This window comes from Trichechus manatus, unplaced genomic scaffold (assembly GCF_000243295.1).
Source record: "Trichechus manatus latirostris isolate Lorelei unplaced genomic scaffold, TriManLat1.0 scaffold00006, whole genome shotgun sequence".
In the NCBI taxonomy this organism is placed as follows: Eukaryota; Metazoa; Chordata; class Mammalia; order Sirenia; family Trichechidae; genus Trichechus; species Trichechus manatus.
The window spans coordinates 754,411-771,503 of NW_004443942.1; the positions used below are offsets into that span (position 1 = coordinate 754,411).

General features: G+C 47.6%; 1 protein-coding gene across 1 annotated transcript in view; it reads right to left on the bottom strand.

Moving 5' to 3' along the window:
- Nucleotides 1–8,266: 8,266 nt before the first annotated feature.
- Nucleotides 8,267–17,093, bottom strand: part of TRIM66 (tripartite motif containing 66) — a 36,885-nt gene continuing 28,058 nt past the window's right edge. The window contains exons 13-22 of the mRNA XM_004369620.1: nucleotides 14,701–15,217; nucleotides 14,353–14,448; nucleotides 12,742–12,802; nucleotides 12,259–12,433; nucleotides 11,640–11,929; nucleotides 11,011–11,137; nucleotides 10,607–10,681; nucleotides 10,070–10,222; nucleotides 9,472–9,690; nucleotides 8,267–8,326 (exon numbers count right to left, since the gene is read on the bottom strand). Coding sequence (XP_004369677.1) covers nucleotides 8,267–8,326; nucleotides 9,472–9,690; nucleotides 10,070–10,222; nucleotides 10,607–10,681; nucleotides 11,011–11,137; nucleotides 11,640–11,929; nucleotides 12,259–12,433; nucleotides 12,742–12,802; nucleotides 14,353–14,448; nucleotides 14,701–15,217 — 1,773 coding nt within the window. The remainder of the gene's footprint in view (nucleotides 8,327–9,471; nucleotides 9,691–10,069; nucleotides 10,223–10,606; nucleotides 10,682–11,010; nucleotides 11,138–11,639; nucleotides 11,930–12,258; nucleotides 12,434–12,741; nucleotides 12,803–14,352; nucleotides 14,449–14,700; nucleotides 15,218–17,093) is intronic.

Consider the following 17,093-nt stretch of genomic DNA (forward strand, 5'->3'; position numbering starts at 1 on the left):
TTTCTTTTTATGTGTAAACTTATTCATGAGTTTTTATAGTAGTGGTCTCATACAATATTTGTCCTTTTGTGATTGACTTATTTCACTCAGCATAATGCCCTCCAGATTCACCCACGTTGTGAGATGCTTCACAGATTCATCATTCTTTATTGTTGCATAGTACTCCACTGTGTACCATAGTTTATCTATTCACATGTTGATGGGCCTCTAGGTTGTTTCCATCTTTTTGCTATTGTGAACAATGCTGCAATGAACGTGGGTGCGCATATGTCTATTCGTGTGATGGGTCTTATTTCTCTATGATATACTCCTAAGAGTGGAATTGCTAGATCATATGGTATTTCTATTTCTAGCTTTCTAAGGAAGCACCATATCATTTTCCAAAATGGTTGTACCATTTTGCATTCCCACCAGCAATGCATAAGAGTTCCAGTCTCAGAAGGGAGAGGGTTGACATGTTGTGGGGTTGTTAACCAGTGTCATAAAACAATATGTGTACTACTGTTTCATGAGAAACTATTTGTTCTGTAAGCCTTCACCTGAGTACAATTAAAAAAAAAAAAAAAGAAGAGTTCCAGTCTCCTCAGTAGATAAGTGGTAACTTTGGTGAAGGGTAAGACAGTACACACTACCGGGGAAGCCAGGACAACTTCTACAGGGCAAGGTCATGGAAGCTCCATAGACAAATCCAAACTCCCTGGGCAGAGGACTGTGGGGACCATGGTCTCGGGGGCATAACATAGTTTATAAAGACAATGTTCTACATTCTACCTTGGTGAGTAGCATCTGGGGTCTTAAAAGTCTGTGAGCAGCCTTCTAAGATACTCCACTGGTCTCATCCCTTCGGGAGCAAGGGAAAAATTAGTCCAAAGGACTAATGGACCACAACTACCACGGCCTCCACCAGACTGAGTCCAGTACAACTAGATGGTGCCTGGCTACCACCACTGACTGCTCTGACCGGGATCATAACAGACGGTTCCAGACAGAGCTGGAGAACAATGTAGAACAAAATTCTAACTCACAAAAAAAGACAAGACTCACTGGCCTGACAGAGACTGGAGAAATCCCAAGAGTATGGCCCCGGGACCACCCTGTTAGCTCAGTAACAAAGTCACTCCCGAGTTTCACCCTTCAGCCAAGATTAGACAGGCCCATAAAACAAAATGAGACTAATGGGGCACAACAGTCCAGGGACAAGGACTAGAAGGCAGGACGGGACAGGAAAGCTGGTGGTGGGGAAGCCAAGGTCAAGAAGGGACACTGTTGACATGTCATGGGGTTGTTAACCATTATCATAAAATATGTGTACTGTTTAATTAGAAACTATTTGTTCTGTAAACCTTCATCTAAAGTACAATAAAAAATAAACGAATAAGAGTTCCAGTCTCCTCGCAGCCTCTCCAACATTTGTTATTTTCTGTTTTTTTGATTCGTGCCAGTAATGCTGAGGGTCTTCCTTACTCATTGTCCAGCTTTCACATGCATATGAGGCAACTGAAAATACCATGGCTTGGGTCTGGTGCACCTTAGTCCTCAAAGTGACATCTTTGCTTTTTAACACTTTAAAGAGGTCTTTTGCAGCAGATTTGCCCAATGCAACACATCATTTGATTTCTGGACTGCTGCTTCCATGGGTAGTGATTGTGGAACCAAGTAAAATGAAATCTTTGACAACTTTAATCTTTTCTCCATTTATCATGATGTTGCTTATTGGTCTAGCTGTGAATACTTTTGTTTTCTTTATGTTAAGGTATAATCCATACTGAAGGCTATAGTCTTGGATCTTCATCAGTGAGTGCTTCAAGTCCTCTTCACTTTCAGCAAGCAAGGTTGTGTCATCTGCATATCCCAGGTTGTTAATGAGTCTTCCTCCAATCCTGATGCTGCGTTCTTCTTCATATAGTCCATCTTCTCAGATAATCTGCTCAGCATACAGACTGAATAAGTGTAGTGAAAGGACACAACCTTGATGCATACTCTTCCTGATTTTAAGCCACAACAATATACCCTTGTTCTGGTCAAATGATTACCTCTTAGTCTACGTACAGGTTCCTCATGAGCACAATTAAGGGTTCTGGAATTCCCATTCTTCACAATGTTATCCATAATTTATTATGATCCACACAGTTGTGGTATCAATAGACCACTGGATACCTGGGGCTGGAGCTAGGAAAGTGGTTCCATGACTTTATCAGATTTTCCAAGATTTCTGCATCAGTTAGGGTTCTTAGTTGCAAGTAGCAGAAATCAACTCTGGCTAATTTAAGCAGAAAAAGAATAATAAAAGGTTTATTAGGTAGTTCAAATTGCTGGGAAGGCTGGAGAACTGGCTCAGAGCTATGCAGCCAGGAATAATTCCCAAAAGAGTGGAGAAAGAATACAGAACTGTTCTGCTGAAGAAACTGTCCCTGCCACCAAGCACCTGGTGCTTCAATTTGTACTGCTGCCACTGCTTCCATGGAAACCCCACCTCACTGCAAATCTCTGTGGACCCAGCCTTTTTTTTTTCTTCCCTAATCATCACCCCTCCACCTGTACTCTGGCTGCAAAGGATGCTGGGAAAACAAGAGTTTTTAGCTTCTGTAGTGAGGAGTGAGCTGTGCCTTCACCAAGACTCCTGCAGTGAGGAACTCCCCACAAAATAGGAAAGGGGTTCAGATGCTGTGCAGCCAAAAAGAATGATAAATATTGATTAAAATGTCCTCAACCCCCAAAAAGGCTAGAAACCACTGGTGTAGAGTGAACAGAGAGCTAAGGATAGGTAACCGGAAACATCACCATATAAAGGATATTCTTGAAGTGCTTAGTGCCTGGAGTGGTGGGCATTCATAAGATGCTTTTTCCCTACCCCCACTTAAGACTTGTTGCCTGTACTTTGAGGAACAGTCTGTGTTCATGCAATAAGAAGCAGACAGCTGAGTTCTGCCCTAGAGAGAAAGGCTTCCCAATCTGTTCCTTCCACCTTCTGCTTTAATTATGTTGGAGTCGGGCATGAGAAGGCCATGAAGCAGGTTTGACCATCTTCACTGAAAAATACTTCAAGACACAATTGTTGGTAAATAAAAGTGCTATTTTTTATTTGTTCTTGAATGTGTAGGTCCTTTTAAAATCAGTGACATTTCCCCTTACAATATTCCTCCTTCATGCCCCCAACCACCTTGGATCAGTTTTGGAAAAGACCTAGGAGGAACTCACCCTAGATATCCATGAAAGGGGTACAGCTTGAGGAATGGGCATATGGCTCAAGAAGCAGCACCAGCTGATGAGGACTCTCCTCAAAGCAGCTCAATTTGGCCTGTGAGTCCCTTTGCCCTGCCCTGGTCAGGACCCCCCGAGATGTGCCCCACTCCCAGAGTTCCCTGTTTCTTGTATGGCCTGAGCTTTAGCGTTAGAATCCCAGTTATCGTTGTTAAAGCTGGAATGCCTCTGAGAGATCACTGCTTTCAACCCCCTGCCAACTTTATAGATGGGTAGACTGTACCCAAGGTCACATAGCTCATAATTAACAGAGCCAAAGTGTAAGTGTTCAGAATCTTAAATCAGATGTCCGTCCACTATATGTCTCTGCCTCCAAGAAATTAACCAACATCTGACTCCAGCAGAACAACTGGAGCAAGCAGGTGGTAACGATCAGCACAGGTGGGAAAGATCCAGCTGAAGGGAGTCATACTGACCCCAGCTGACCCCCAACCAAGTGATGAATCACAGCACTTCCCAGTCTTCCCCCACTCCGCCATCAGAATATTGTCATGGCAGACACCTACACCTGCTAGGATTTTCCTCCTGGTCAGTAGCACTGTACCATGCGTGAAAACATATTTTACCACAATCCCAGGCTGCTTACAGACTGTGGCAGATTCTAACTGGCATGGGGATCATGGTGATGAGCTGCCCACCAGCCTGGTAATATAGGTTCGCCAGACTCCTGCTGGGAAGGTATAGGACCCAATTCACACCCGTGGGCTGATTTAGATGGGGTCTCTTAGCAAACGTGGTTAAATTCTGTGCAGCATTGGGAGAGACAGAGGGAAGGACTCACAGATGCTGTCCTTCCAGCAGGGGCTCGTTTGTAAACATGCTTGGCATGAGAACAAGGAAGGGACACAAAGAAAATAGGCAAAGACAGAGGGTAGGGAGCAGAAGCAGCTATTCTTCTTCCTGTCTCCCCAACTCTTGAGGAGGAGAGGCCACAGATAGCCACAGACATGTCTCCCTGTCTAGGTTTCAAGGAAGGCTTAGCCTGTATGACTGAGAGGTAAGAGGATAATCCAGAGGCTTGTGGTGTCATAAAAGCCAAGGAAAGAGTGTTTTCAAGGAGGAAGTGGTAAGTGGTATGAAATGCTACAGAAAGTTCAAGACAGTTGAGAACTATTCTGATTTGGCAACTGAGTAGTCACTGGTGACTTTTATGAAAAACTATAGAGGGCTAATGCATGACTGAGAAGAACCAGTGAAAAAGATTCCTTTTAAAAGAACCTTGGCCAATAAGGAGGAAGTAAAATGGGAGCAACAGACTCTAAGAAATTTTTATTTTAATCATGGGGAGGTCTTTGCTTGTCCATAGCCTGTATGGGGGTAAGGTTGAAGACCCCAGGAAGTGGGAGCAGTGGGGTAGGTGATGGAGCAAAGTGTTAAAGGATATAGAAAAGGTTTCAAGGAATAGGGAACAAAATGAGAGCAGGAGGGAAGGAAATGAGAGATATAGACAGATAAATGGGGGGGTGGGCATAAGTGGGCAAGGAAATACTTGCTTTAGGGCTTCTCTTCTGTGAAGTAGGCAATGAGGCCAGTCATTAGCTAAAAGCAAAGAGGAAGAGGTTGGATGGGAAAGCACAGTAACAACAACTAAAAGAATTTCTAATCAATACTTAGTGTTGAACGAGGCTGTCAACTATGAATTTGTGATGCTCAGTAGCCTGGGAACAGGGAGTAGAAAATAAGCTGATACAGAAAATGGAGAATGGTTGATAGTTTCAGCAAAAGCTTAAGGGAATGAGAAAAGCTCCAGAAACTGATAAAAATGTCAATGTGTGAGGGGCCATAGATTCTGGCTGGGGAGAGGAAGAAGTAAGTCAGGAGAAGGCTGAAAGACTGGGAGAACAGAGAGAGGGCTGAGGTCATGGAACTTGAGTAAAAGATTAGGACAATTTTGATAGCACTGAGAGAGTGAGAGTGGGAACATAGGAGCTGGTGACCCAGAAGGAGCAAGATCTCAGTTCAGGATTTCACAAGAGAAGACTTTACCTAAGACCATGAAGTGAGAGGGGGAGGAGAGCAGAGCCCAGGAACAAACAAGGAGCAAGGCAAAGACCTGTCACCAGAAATGGGTACAGGGAGCCAGAGTCCAGCCAGGATGGATCCTGGGGCCTGCAATGGAGCAGAGCCTATAGGGGGCCTGGTGGCTGCTGCTTAGGGAGGGGATACCAGGAACAGGCAGGGTTGGCAATTGACAAAAGCCAGGAAGGGCCAATCTACACATGTTCTGTGAAGTAGTGCTCTGCAAGTTCATCCTGCACCAATTTTTGCACTAAAATCTCCTTTGCATCAACTGAAACCACTCCACTTTAATGTTTCTCGGTACTCCCAAGAAGCCTAATTTATCTTCTAAGACTGCATTCTGTATCACAGGAATCCAGAACTCATTGCATTTCCATTTCATGACTTTGTCAAGGGCCAAAGGACTTGACTGACTTCAAAGTGGGGCCACTGGGTCAAAAGTAGGATCAGTTCAAATGTTAGCAAAGAGACTAAAGGCAGTCCTAGACCAGAAGTTTTCTACATGAAAAAACAAAACAAAGCAAAAGCATGATTCAAAACATTGGCACTAAATACAGGGAGCCAAGGAGAGGGCAGTGTCATAGGGTAGTCCACGTAGGGATAGGGTAGTGGGCCAGGGTCTTGTAGCCTTGGGGTGCCCCTTCCTGCTTGGGTACCTAAAGGAAGCCCTCCAACATGCAGAGTATCTATGATGGGAATAAGATCTGTGACTCCTCACTATATTACTAAGATCCCCTGGCCCAGCAGGCGCACCAGAGCCCCTTTAAAAGCCTATGGCACCTGGCATCCCCAGACGGTCTCCTGTCCAAGTACTAACCACAGCCGACCCTGCTTAGCTTCCAAGATCTGACAAGATTGGGCATGTTCAGGGTGGTATGGCCAAGCATTTCTGTTCCCTATCTGTGGTCTCCATTTGGTCCTGAGAAAGGATCTCAATTAGGTTTGACCCTGTCACAGCCCTCACCTGGCTGCCCAACACAAAGCACCATGAAGCTTACTCACGGGTAGTGGGAATGTGGATCACACCAAGGAAAGATGGCCAAGGGCAGGAATTAATGAGGTAAGCAAAGAAGGGACCTTGCCTAGCCAACTACACATAGAAAAAAACTCAAAAATTGAAAGGGAAGTCACCAGAGACCAAACCTGAAAGTCATGTGAGCCCCAAACAGCAGAGGGCTAAGTCCCAAGTTTGCCTGGCTACTAGAGTATTAAAGACTTAGTTACCCCAAACTAGAAAAAAGAATTATGATAGGAAGTGCATCTGCTTAGGAGAGTCGCCATGTGCTGGTGAAAGAATGGCAAGTCAATGGGCTCTGTTTGCAGTGAAGAAGATCTCTCAGCCCGGGTAGAGAAGGAGATGAGCAGTACTGTCAACTCACAAGGAGAGAAGAAATGTTTTTTTCCTATCAAAATCTGCCCATTAACAAAGCACCTACAGACAAGAATTTCCATAAACTGCATCTCTTAGCAAAAATAAAGCCATGACCTGAGACTCCCCTGAAATTAACCAAGCCATGGCAGGGACAGGGGGACTGTGTCTCAGTGGCCAGGCCACTGAAAGGCCAGGCCCACAGCTCCCCCAGCAACACCAGCACAGGTTTCTACTCAAACAAGCCCTGGCTTGGAAAGTGGCCTGACTCCTGGCAACTGTCTGTGTCCCCTGCCTCTAAACACACAGCAGACCATGCAGCTCCTGTTTCTGTCTTCCTGGCAGACATTCTCTCTGTGTTCTAGGACTAAGGTCCTGAAGTTGCTTCAGGGCCATCAAAGGTCACTGGCTTCATTGCCTCTCAGTTTTGCCCCTCTCCACCCTACACAGAACTTCCCTATAATGCCTAGGTCTGGCTCCTACCAATCCCTCTAGCCTTCTCCAACCTCCAACAAAAAAGGGTTGATGGCAGAGTCTTGGCTTTTTCTGGGCTGTGGACAGCCTAGAGGCAGGCTGATCAGAGGACCCACTTCTAATCTTTCACTCTGTGAACTCGGAGGGGTTGAGAAGCAGGATCTCAAGCAGGAGGAGGGCCACAGCAGAGTGAGCTGGTTATGGGTCAGTCTCCTCGCCCAGAGAACTCTCTTCCTGAAGCAGACAGCAGCTGCCTCACAGTCTTCCCAAGCAGAACTAAGGAGGCAGACCTCTGAATGGAGATAATGAAGGGTGGTCACCAACAAGCACCAACAATCACTTCTAGGAATGTAGGTTCTGACACCAAAGAAGTGCTACTAGCCCAAAGTTAGTGGCACAGAGGGTAGGTTCTGAAGTGGACATCTTAAACCTGCCAGTGAGATCTGAGTCAGAGGTAAGTGGTCCCTGCACAGCCTCTAGCCAAGAATGCCATTCCATTCAGAGTACTCTCACGGGGGCCACCAAAGTCAACATTAGGAAAGGGGGTATGAAAAACAAATGCCCTGAAAACCATTAGAACCCAAATAGGCACCAATTGAGACCTACAGCCTCCACTACCCTGACCATAGTAGGTGCCTCTGTCCCAGCAGGACAAGCAAAGGCAAATAGTGACAGTTTTTGGCTGTGCTGGGCCAGGGATCACAGGCCTGCTGTATGTCAGAACCTCTCTCCTTTCTTTTACCCACTTATGAGTCCAGGAGTTCAGACATATACATTGCTCCTGAGCCCTGGACACTGACAGGTGAAAAAGGTCTGCTTTCCTCAGCAGAAAGAATCCACCAAAGAAGTTAGGTCCTCCCGAGCCTGACCTGGCTAGGTCTTGTCTAGTGGCCCCTACACATCTGATTATTCTGGTAATAGGGAACATCTCCCTCTTTGCTGTTTATTACTGAAATCTTCTCTGTAGTGGGTGCCGTATGGCTTCCAAATAAATGTTGTAGATGCAAACGGCAAAGAAGAGTATTACACAGCTCAGTGAGACTCATCTCACACCCACAACCTGAAGAGAATGAGCTGAAAGGTGGGAAGGAGTGGTCAACAGGATGGGGCACTAGCTGCCAGTGCTCTGTCTCCTTCCAACTCTCACACCTGGGAGACGCTGTTGGCTAGGCGGAATGACATTCTTTTTGCTCTCTCATTTTCCTGAAAAGAAAAATATATATATATTTGTAATTGGAATGGCCAAATGTAAAATTCATTAAGGTGAAAAGGCTAAATGCTGAGATTGGAATTCCCCAGGTCAAAACGTTTTATTCTACCCCCAGAAATGCAAAGCAAAACCCACGAAAGCCACTGACCAATGTATGATAAACAACTGGGAAGGGCTGGTCAGGCCCTGCCTCACAGTGGGCAGGTAATAAATGTCAGTGTAATTACACAGAATTGAATTGAGGTTTCAGGTCTACACAGGTGGGATTAGCCAAAAGGTTAAAGGAGCTCTCTTTGCTACCAGCAACAAATCTCCTTCCTTCCCTCCAACAAGCGGCAGAAAAGGATTCCTTCCCTTCTCCCTCAAAGCCAAGTAGAGACCGGGCACTAAGACCAGGTACTTCTCTTCTTACGAGCATCATGGTGTAGTATAATAAGCACTGACCTGGGAAGTGAGGAGACCTGGTTTCCCACCCTAGTTCTGCCATTAATTTGCTGGGTGACTGTTATCGATTAAATTAGGTCCCCCCTAAAATACGTGTTGTAAATCCTAACCTCTATGCCTGTGGTTATAATCCCATTTGGGAATGGGTTGTCTTTGTCATGTTAAGGAGGCAGGATTAGTGTAGGGTATATCTTGAGTCAATCACTTTTGGGATATAAAAGAGATAAAACAAGCAAACAAAGAAGCAGAGATGGGGGAAGAGAGATACCAAGCCACGTGAAGATCGCCCAGGAGCAAAAGCTCAGAAGAGACAAGGACCTTCCTCCAGAGCCAACAGACAGAAAGCCTTCCCCTAGAGCCGGCACCCTGAATTTGGACTTCTAGCCTCCTAAACTATGAGAAAATAAATTTGTTTGTTAAAGCCACCCACTTGTGGTATTTCTGTTATTGCAGCACTAGATAACTAAGACAGTGATCTTGGGCAGGTACGTTCACCTCTCTGAATTCCAATCCTCACTGGTAACTGGAGTTGATGATGCCTGCACTTCCCCGCCTTTCTATAGGCCGAGGGATTGGGAGTCAGGGTTCACTGTCACCACTATCTCTTGTGTCACTTGAGCAGTCGCACATTAGGTTACTCTGTACACCCACACCCCACCCCACCCCCGTCTGCCAGCTGGCAGCAACTCTTTACCATATGTCGCCGCCGCCTCTTAGGTTGGATGCCCTCTTGCACGTAGTGGGGCCATGGGAAGCCCTGGGGAGTGGAACATCCACTCTCACTAGACACCTCCTCGGAATCTGAGTCCTCCTGCCTTGGCTGGGCAAACCGTTTATCCGGGTAGATCTCCTTCAACCAGCCCTCAAAGAATACTTCCAGGCAGCGGCCAGCCTCTGCAACCTCTGAGTCAGGCTGAGGTGGGGAGAAGAACAGTGATGGTCTGGCCTTTTTCTACCAGCTTACCTCCTCCAGGTCCCTCAGAAGCTCTACAGACAGGTCAAAGCCTGTGCTGGGGCTTGTAGGATGTCTAGAACCTGATGTTTTCATCTCAGGACTCAGGATAACCAGTTTGGCATCAACTTTTAAAGCAGAAGTGACCCTGACAGGTACTCCCAGATGGCCAGTCACTACTAGCCCCTCCCCACCTTTCCCCTGAGTCCATGAGAGGCCCAAGTATAGGAGAGAGCTTTTAAGCTCATAGCAGCCCAGGACCAAACCTGACTCCCCATCCAGCCAGGACAGTCCTGGAGCCACTGGGAAGTAGAGGAGAGGAGAACAGGACAGGACATACGTAATTGAACTTAGCACAGTTCCAGAACATGAGGCGCACATCTGACACCACCTCCTCTGGGGTGGTGTAGTGAGCTGGGTCCTTCTTTTGCAGCTTCCTTTGGATGATCGACAGATCCATGGGCCTCTTGATAATCTGGTAATAATGTCGGGCCTCGGGAGGAGAGAAGGGGAGGAGGTAGAAGAGAGAAGTGAAGGTATAGAAAGGAAGGAAGAAGAAGTGGAGAATGGGTTGGAAAAGAAGTGAACAGAGGGAAAAAAGGTGAGAAGCAATATGAAGAAAAAAGGAGAAAGAAGACAGAGAGAAAGGGAAAAGGAGAAATGGGTCACTTGCCAAGTCAGGTCTGATGCAGCAGCAGTTGGGAGTGCGAAGTGGCCATGTCCCCGGGTCCCCTGGACCATCCACATATTAATATTATTACTACTTCCAGAGGCCATGCTCTGAGTCCACCCTGGGTACCACAGTGATCCTGCCAATGTCCTCAGGTCCTCTGAGCAGAAAGGACAGCAACAGACAGAAACAGGGAGCCTTCCTTACCAGGGGGCTGACAGGTTCGTGGAAGGGCAGGCTGAGGCTATTGCAGCACAAGGACAGCACCAGCTTCTCACACTTCTGCAGAAACCAGAATTGGCAATGGTGTTACTTAGCTCTGGCCCCATCTCCATAAGAACTAAAGATGGTGACTCTGATTAACTCTAGAGGGCTTGGCCGTCCCACAGGGTATAAACCACCACACTAAGGCGCAGTGTAGCTGCCCGGGCCAGAGAAAGACAGCTGGCAGGAAGAAAATCACGGTAACCCCCCATGGGCCAAGTTGCCAGGCATAGCCCCAAAGAAAGGTACCAGAAAAGGCTTTCCATCCCCTCTGAAAAGCCTCAGTCCCTGTAGGCATAGGGAGGCTGCCCTAGGCAGGGACCCTGCTCCCAGAGACCCCTCCCTACCTTCTGGTCATACATGCTCAGTCCAGGAGGTGCTCGTACTCCAGGCTGGTTGTAGCGTGCATTCTCACAGTCATATTCCATCTCGGGCTGGGTCAGGCTGCGGCACAAGGTACACACCCACTCCCCCCTGCATAGGCAAGTGAGGCCAAGTGAGGCCTCAGACCATTGCCAAGAACACCATTCCCTGTCCCTCTGACCTAAGAGATGTTGGGCCGGGGGGTGGTGGCAGTGGCGTGGGAAACTGAGTCCCTAGCCCTGCCCTGTAGGGAATGGCTTCCTAGCCACAAGCTTGAAAGAAATTCAATAACTCAGGGTTTAGTGAATCCAGAAGAATAGGAGTTACCAAAGGCGCTGGGGGCAGGAGTAAAGGGGCAAATCTGTGTGCAGCAAGAAGCTGGGAACAGAGGAGGAAGGGAAGACAACCAAATGTCAGACATTCACCTGTCAGTGTGCAGAAGGCACACAGCTGTGAGGCCCACCAACTCAGACACCTGCAACTCATGCAGGCCCAGGGGAGGGGGGTGGTGGTAAGCTTGTCCTTGGGAGCTCTGTGGGGTTGGCCTGGAATAATAATCACTGGGAGATAACCTCTGATCACCAGGCGATGGCCATGGGCTGGCATGACTCACCCTGGAAAGCTGAGCAAGGCCGGCACGTGACAGGAGAGGTGGTACACTTTGGGGCAGCGGTCACAGCAGAGCAACTCTCCCCCATTGAGGCACACAGCACAGAAGTCCTCATTCTCTATGGGTGTTGGGGGGCCCTTCTTGGCTCCAGGGGTTCGAGGAATGAGTCTGTGTTCCTCAGAAGATGCACCCTCAACCTCTGGTGGCCGCTGCCCCGCCACAGAAGTGACAGTGACCTTTCTTCCCCCCAGACTTGGGGTCTGGATAGCATCAGGCAGGCTGTCCTGGCTGACCTTGGGGAAGAAGTGAGTCTGAGCAGTCGAAGCACAGCACCTACAGCTTGTTGGAGAAGCGGGGGAGACTGGCAGGCCCTGAGTCCCAGCTGTGAAAACCACTTATTCCAGGACCCCAAGCCAGCCAGATCCCATGAATTCTGGGACAGCTCACTCCTAATGTGCATCTCACAGGCCGCTTGCAGTAGGGGACAAAGTCTGGCCATGCTGCAGCCCCACTCAGGGGCTCAGGTCATGGTCCCAGAGCCAGAATTCTGGCAGCAGCAGAGAAAAAGAAGAGGTGGCTGGGTTGGGCAAAGGTTCAAGGCCAAGGCAGAGCAAAGTGGTACCTTAATGGACATGCTGGAGGACTCAGTGCCACACTCAATGATCAGCAGGAAGCTCCCATCCTGATCATTCTTCTGTGGCTTCAGCTTGAACACAGGCATCTCTCCCGAGGAGGCAGCACAGATCTTGAGTCGCTCCAGTCGCACATAGGGAATCTTGGGCTCATTTTTGAAGGGTCTGTGGCTAGAGAAACACCCCTGGGTCTCGGGAGGAGCCTTTCCAACCTCTAAGCCAAAGAAGGGGGTTCCCTGAAGAGGGAGGAGTTCATGCAGATTGCCTGTCTTATGGGGCAGGAGCCAGGGCGCCCTCCCACAACATCCCAGACATTCAACTACACACACCCCACTGGGGGGTCTGGAGGTTAAAGAAGGTAGTCGCTGGCAAATTTCTGTTTTCGGTTAAGTCATCAAGGATCCTTACTTCCTGTGCCAACATCCTAGGACATGAAGTTGGGGGTGGGGGATGTTGGGCCAAGAGTGTGTTACCTGATGCTCTGGTTTTCTTTTGTATCTAGCTCCAGGGCTCCTTGTTCAAAATTCTCATACTCTAAGGACAAAGACAAATACCTGTGCCATACATTTATGACAACACACTTGCCACCCACACCTGTAATCACACTTGTTAACACTTTTTTTTACCCATAATTGAAATCATATAGCTATAATCACATACCTTTCACTACTCCTGTCACCTATACCTTCCACTCATATCTGCTACTCACACCTTTAGCCACATACATGTTACACAATTGTGACCCACACTGTAATCACACAGAGTGGTGACCATGCTACCATGGGTCTCCTTCCTGAGAGGGGAAGAAGGTCACCTTCTTTTAAAAAGATAAACATAGATAACACTTAGAGGCTGGGTAGGGGTGGGTGTTGGTTGGTTCAGGCACAGAGGCGCCAGATTCTCACTCTTGAAATGAGCTCAGAAATCACTTGTTCCCAGTGCCTGGGTGTGGCGGGCTCTTGGAAGTCATTCTGTCAAGGCTTTGCCTTTTCAGCCAGGAACCAGGATTCTAGCACTGCCTGAATCCAGCTCACACCCCATGGGCAAGGGGATCCTAGGGAGCCCTGCCTGAGTAGTGCAACCTGTGTAGATGGGCAGGAGGCTGTGGTGAGGAGAGACGTTTATGAACACACAGCACCAGGCATCGTTGTAGGTACTTTTCAGGTGGTACAGTAAAATCAACCATGTGGGCAAGCAGGGTCCAAAAATTATAATTGCATAAAATCCATGTTTACATTATTGTGCAGTTATTAAGAACCAATAATTGTTCAATTGGCCTTTTAGGCAGTGTGAGGGGAAAAGAGATCATTACAAACTGAACAGACAACATGCACTAAACTGGAAAAGTCCTAAATGACCACAAGGCAATTGCTTCCTATCTTCCCAACTAGCCCTCACCTTCCACAGAAGAAAGGAACCTTAGCCCTGCCTATTTGAGAAGGGGCATGGATAACTGAGCAGAGAATCATAGCCAATCTCCAATTGTCTGAATTCCCTTTATCATGGGGCACAACACAGATTCACATTACTGCCAGCACAAGACAAATTCTTGTTACTACAGAGTAAGGTATCAAGTGGTTTTACTGTACTCATTTGTCCCAATAGCCTATGAAGTAGACATGATTAGCCCCATTTACAGCAAAAAAAACCAGTTCAGAGAGGTTAGGTATCTTACCTAGCATCAAACATAAAGAGAAAGAGCTGGTTTCTAAATTAGATCTGTCTGACTTCAAAGTCCATGCTCTTTTCCCTGTAGTATTTTGGCAAAGCTCGTCCTTCTGGGGTGAGTTCTTCCTATTTCTCCCCACCACCTATAACCCAGACTCATGGGAGTTTTTGCATGGGGATGTCACAAGTACGTTAAGTCCTGACCATGCCTGGATCAGCTGAGGCTACAGTGAGGGAAGCAGAACAGGCACCAGCAAGTCAGTTCTGGAGAGGAGAACTGAATTTAGCCTTACAGAAAAACACTGCTCCCCATGCTCAGAGCCTGTCTGCTGGCCTCTGTCTTGCCTAGAAGTGCTGAGTCCATTTGCTCAAGTCCATGGCCAGCACAAAAGGCAGGCTATTCACTTGAGCCTCACCTTTTGGGTTCTGGTACTGCTGCAGAGCCATGGATGTGTTGGCTGCTGGGACCAGCAGAGGTCTTTTCACCGACAGGTTAATTGGCTCCTCCAATTCTGAGGGGAGAGCTAAGTCCTTGGGAGCATCCAGACAAAGGGCTGTGGGGCCTTGCACCAGAGAGTCACTGAAGCGGGTGGGCTCCTCACTTTCCATCTTTCAAAAGTGAAAGGCAAACAAGAATCAAAGAAGCGAGACATTTGAGCATTAGCAGTCTCAGAGCTGTTAAGCTAAGGCCGGAGTAAGACCTTCAGTGGCCAGCATTCTGCCCAGTGATAAGCAGAGGGAGCCAAATGGCATTTCTTCAAGACTTACCTTACACAGGGCATTTCCCAGGGTGCGGTCTGCCCCATCCCCAGGGCACAGGGGCACAGCTTGGCCAGAGCTGGAGCTGGATCCAGTTTCCGGCTGCGTGTCAGAAGCTGGAGACACGCTCTGCAGAGGATAAGTTGCCAGGCTAGGCACGGCCTGAATGTGACCAGACATTAGGCTGGGCCCGACCTGAGAGTGATCACTTGCCAGGCTTGTGACGGCCTGGGGAGGGTCACTCATCAGGTTAGGCATGGATTGATGGGTGCCACGCACAAGGCTGGGAATGGTCTGCAGGTGGCTAGTTGTCAGGCTAGGCATGGTCTGGCTTTGAATACTTGTCAGGCTGGACATGGCTTGAGGGGGCGCATTCAGAGGGCTTGGCACTGCCTGGGGAGGGCCAGCTGTCAGGCTGCTCACGCTCTGGATCTGGGGCTCAAGGGTCCTCGTCAGCCTGGGAGATGACACCTCCATCTCCAAAGTGTTGGAAAAGCCCATGATGCTAACGGAGGTGGAATGCTGTAGGAACAGAGGCAACGGTAGAGTCAGGCTGTTATCTGGAAGGTGGAAGGGAAAGGGGAGACCCAGCCCACAAAGCTCCCATGTTGAGATTTCACTATGACCTCAGAGACTCATAGCTACAAGAGAAGTCAGGTAGCACATGAAGTCCTATTCTATTCCCCCATGCCAAGGAGGTTGCTAGGCTATGACATAGAGAAGCAGGCACAGGCTGAAGACACTGGTGAGTGTGTATTTGTATATGTGAGAGAGAGAGACAGAGAGAGAGTGACAGAGAGCCTACCACCTGACCTGAGGTGTATACACACTCACACACATCATCATCATCAGCAGCAGCAGCAGCAGCAGCTACATCCCCCACCCCGAATCCAGTACCTAAGCAAAGGATCGGACTATGGGACTGAGCTCCCATTTCACATTCCCCTCTGACTATACCACTAGCGGTTTAACTTCCCTTCAGGAGGCCCTACTGGATAATTTCTGCTGAATAAAAGTGGCAAGGAGTTAAGAAGGCTCAAACTCTGATCTGCTTCAGACCTTTGAGAGAGAGAATGCCAAGGCTTAGGTATTCCCAATCAGTCCTGGGAGGACTGGGTCAACTGCATGGCCTCTCACAGACTGGTTTCTATCAACTCATCAGCATTAGATGAGGGCTTTAACCAAGATGATCTAAAGGTCTTTTCTATCTCTGGTAGACCTGCCTAAGACATTCTAGACTAGAAGCAGAGCACCTCAGAGCAGCTAGATCTTAATATCACCCAGTCCGTACAATCACTGGATGAGGCAATAATATTCCAACCCCAGGAATTCTTTTCTCACATCTAACTACTTGGAGATTTAAGGAGAAGAGGCTTAAAAATTTGATTAAAGAAAAAAAAAAAGAATAAGCTAAAACCATACTGATTTCTGTATAGAATCCATTCAGTTTTTTCAGATTGAAGAAACAGATTTGATGGAAGGGAGGGGACAGGAGAGTAGTTCTAAATGTAACCTTCAGGAATTTTGAAGTTGGATATCCTTGCCTTTTTTTTTTTTTTTTTTAAAGGCTACAGCTATAACAATCTGACTTCTTTTTAAAGTTCAAGGGAAAACAAGTAAGCATCCCTAAGCGTCCAACATCAAGTGTCCTAAACTTGTCATTCCTTTCCCCATGAGTCCAAAAAACCAAACCCGTTGCCATCAAGTCGATTTTGACTCATAGCGACCCTACAGGACAGAGCTGAACTGCCCCATAGGGTTTCCAAGGAGCGGCTGGTGGAATTGAACTGCTGACCTTTTGGTTCGCAGCCGTAGCTCACCATGGCTCTTAACCACTGTGCCACCAAATTTCCACAGGAAAATAAATACACTCTCAAGCTTCAATATAAAATTAGACAAACTATTTCTCAGTGAAGAAAAAGCTGTTCTCACCTTAGTGAATGTCACTCCTACTCACCCAGTTCTGAAGTCAGATCCTAGGAGGCGCCAGCAGGGCATCCCTCCTCCCTCGTGCAATCTAATACCAACCCTATCAATTCTAGTCCGTAAACACCTCTCAAATACACTCACTAACTCCTCTCTTTACTGCTGTCACCCTAGCCTAACCTACTTTCACACCTTCCTAGACCACAGTAATAGCCTCCTTAGTGGAGAAATATTTTCAAAACACAAATCTGATCCTCTCACTCCCTTGCATAAGCCCTGAGTGTACTCTTTTGCTCTTAGGACAACTGTGGAAATGCTTAACAAGATTTCCGAGGCCCTGGAAGGCTGTGGGGACCATAGTCTCGGGAACATCTAGCTCCGTTGGCATAACACAGTTTATAAAGACAATGTTCTACATTCTACCTTGGCGAGTAGTGTCTGGGGTCTTAAAAGCCTGTGAGCAGCCATCTAA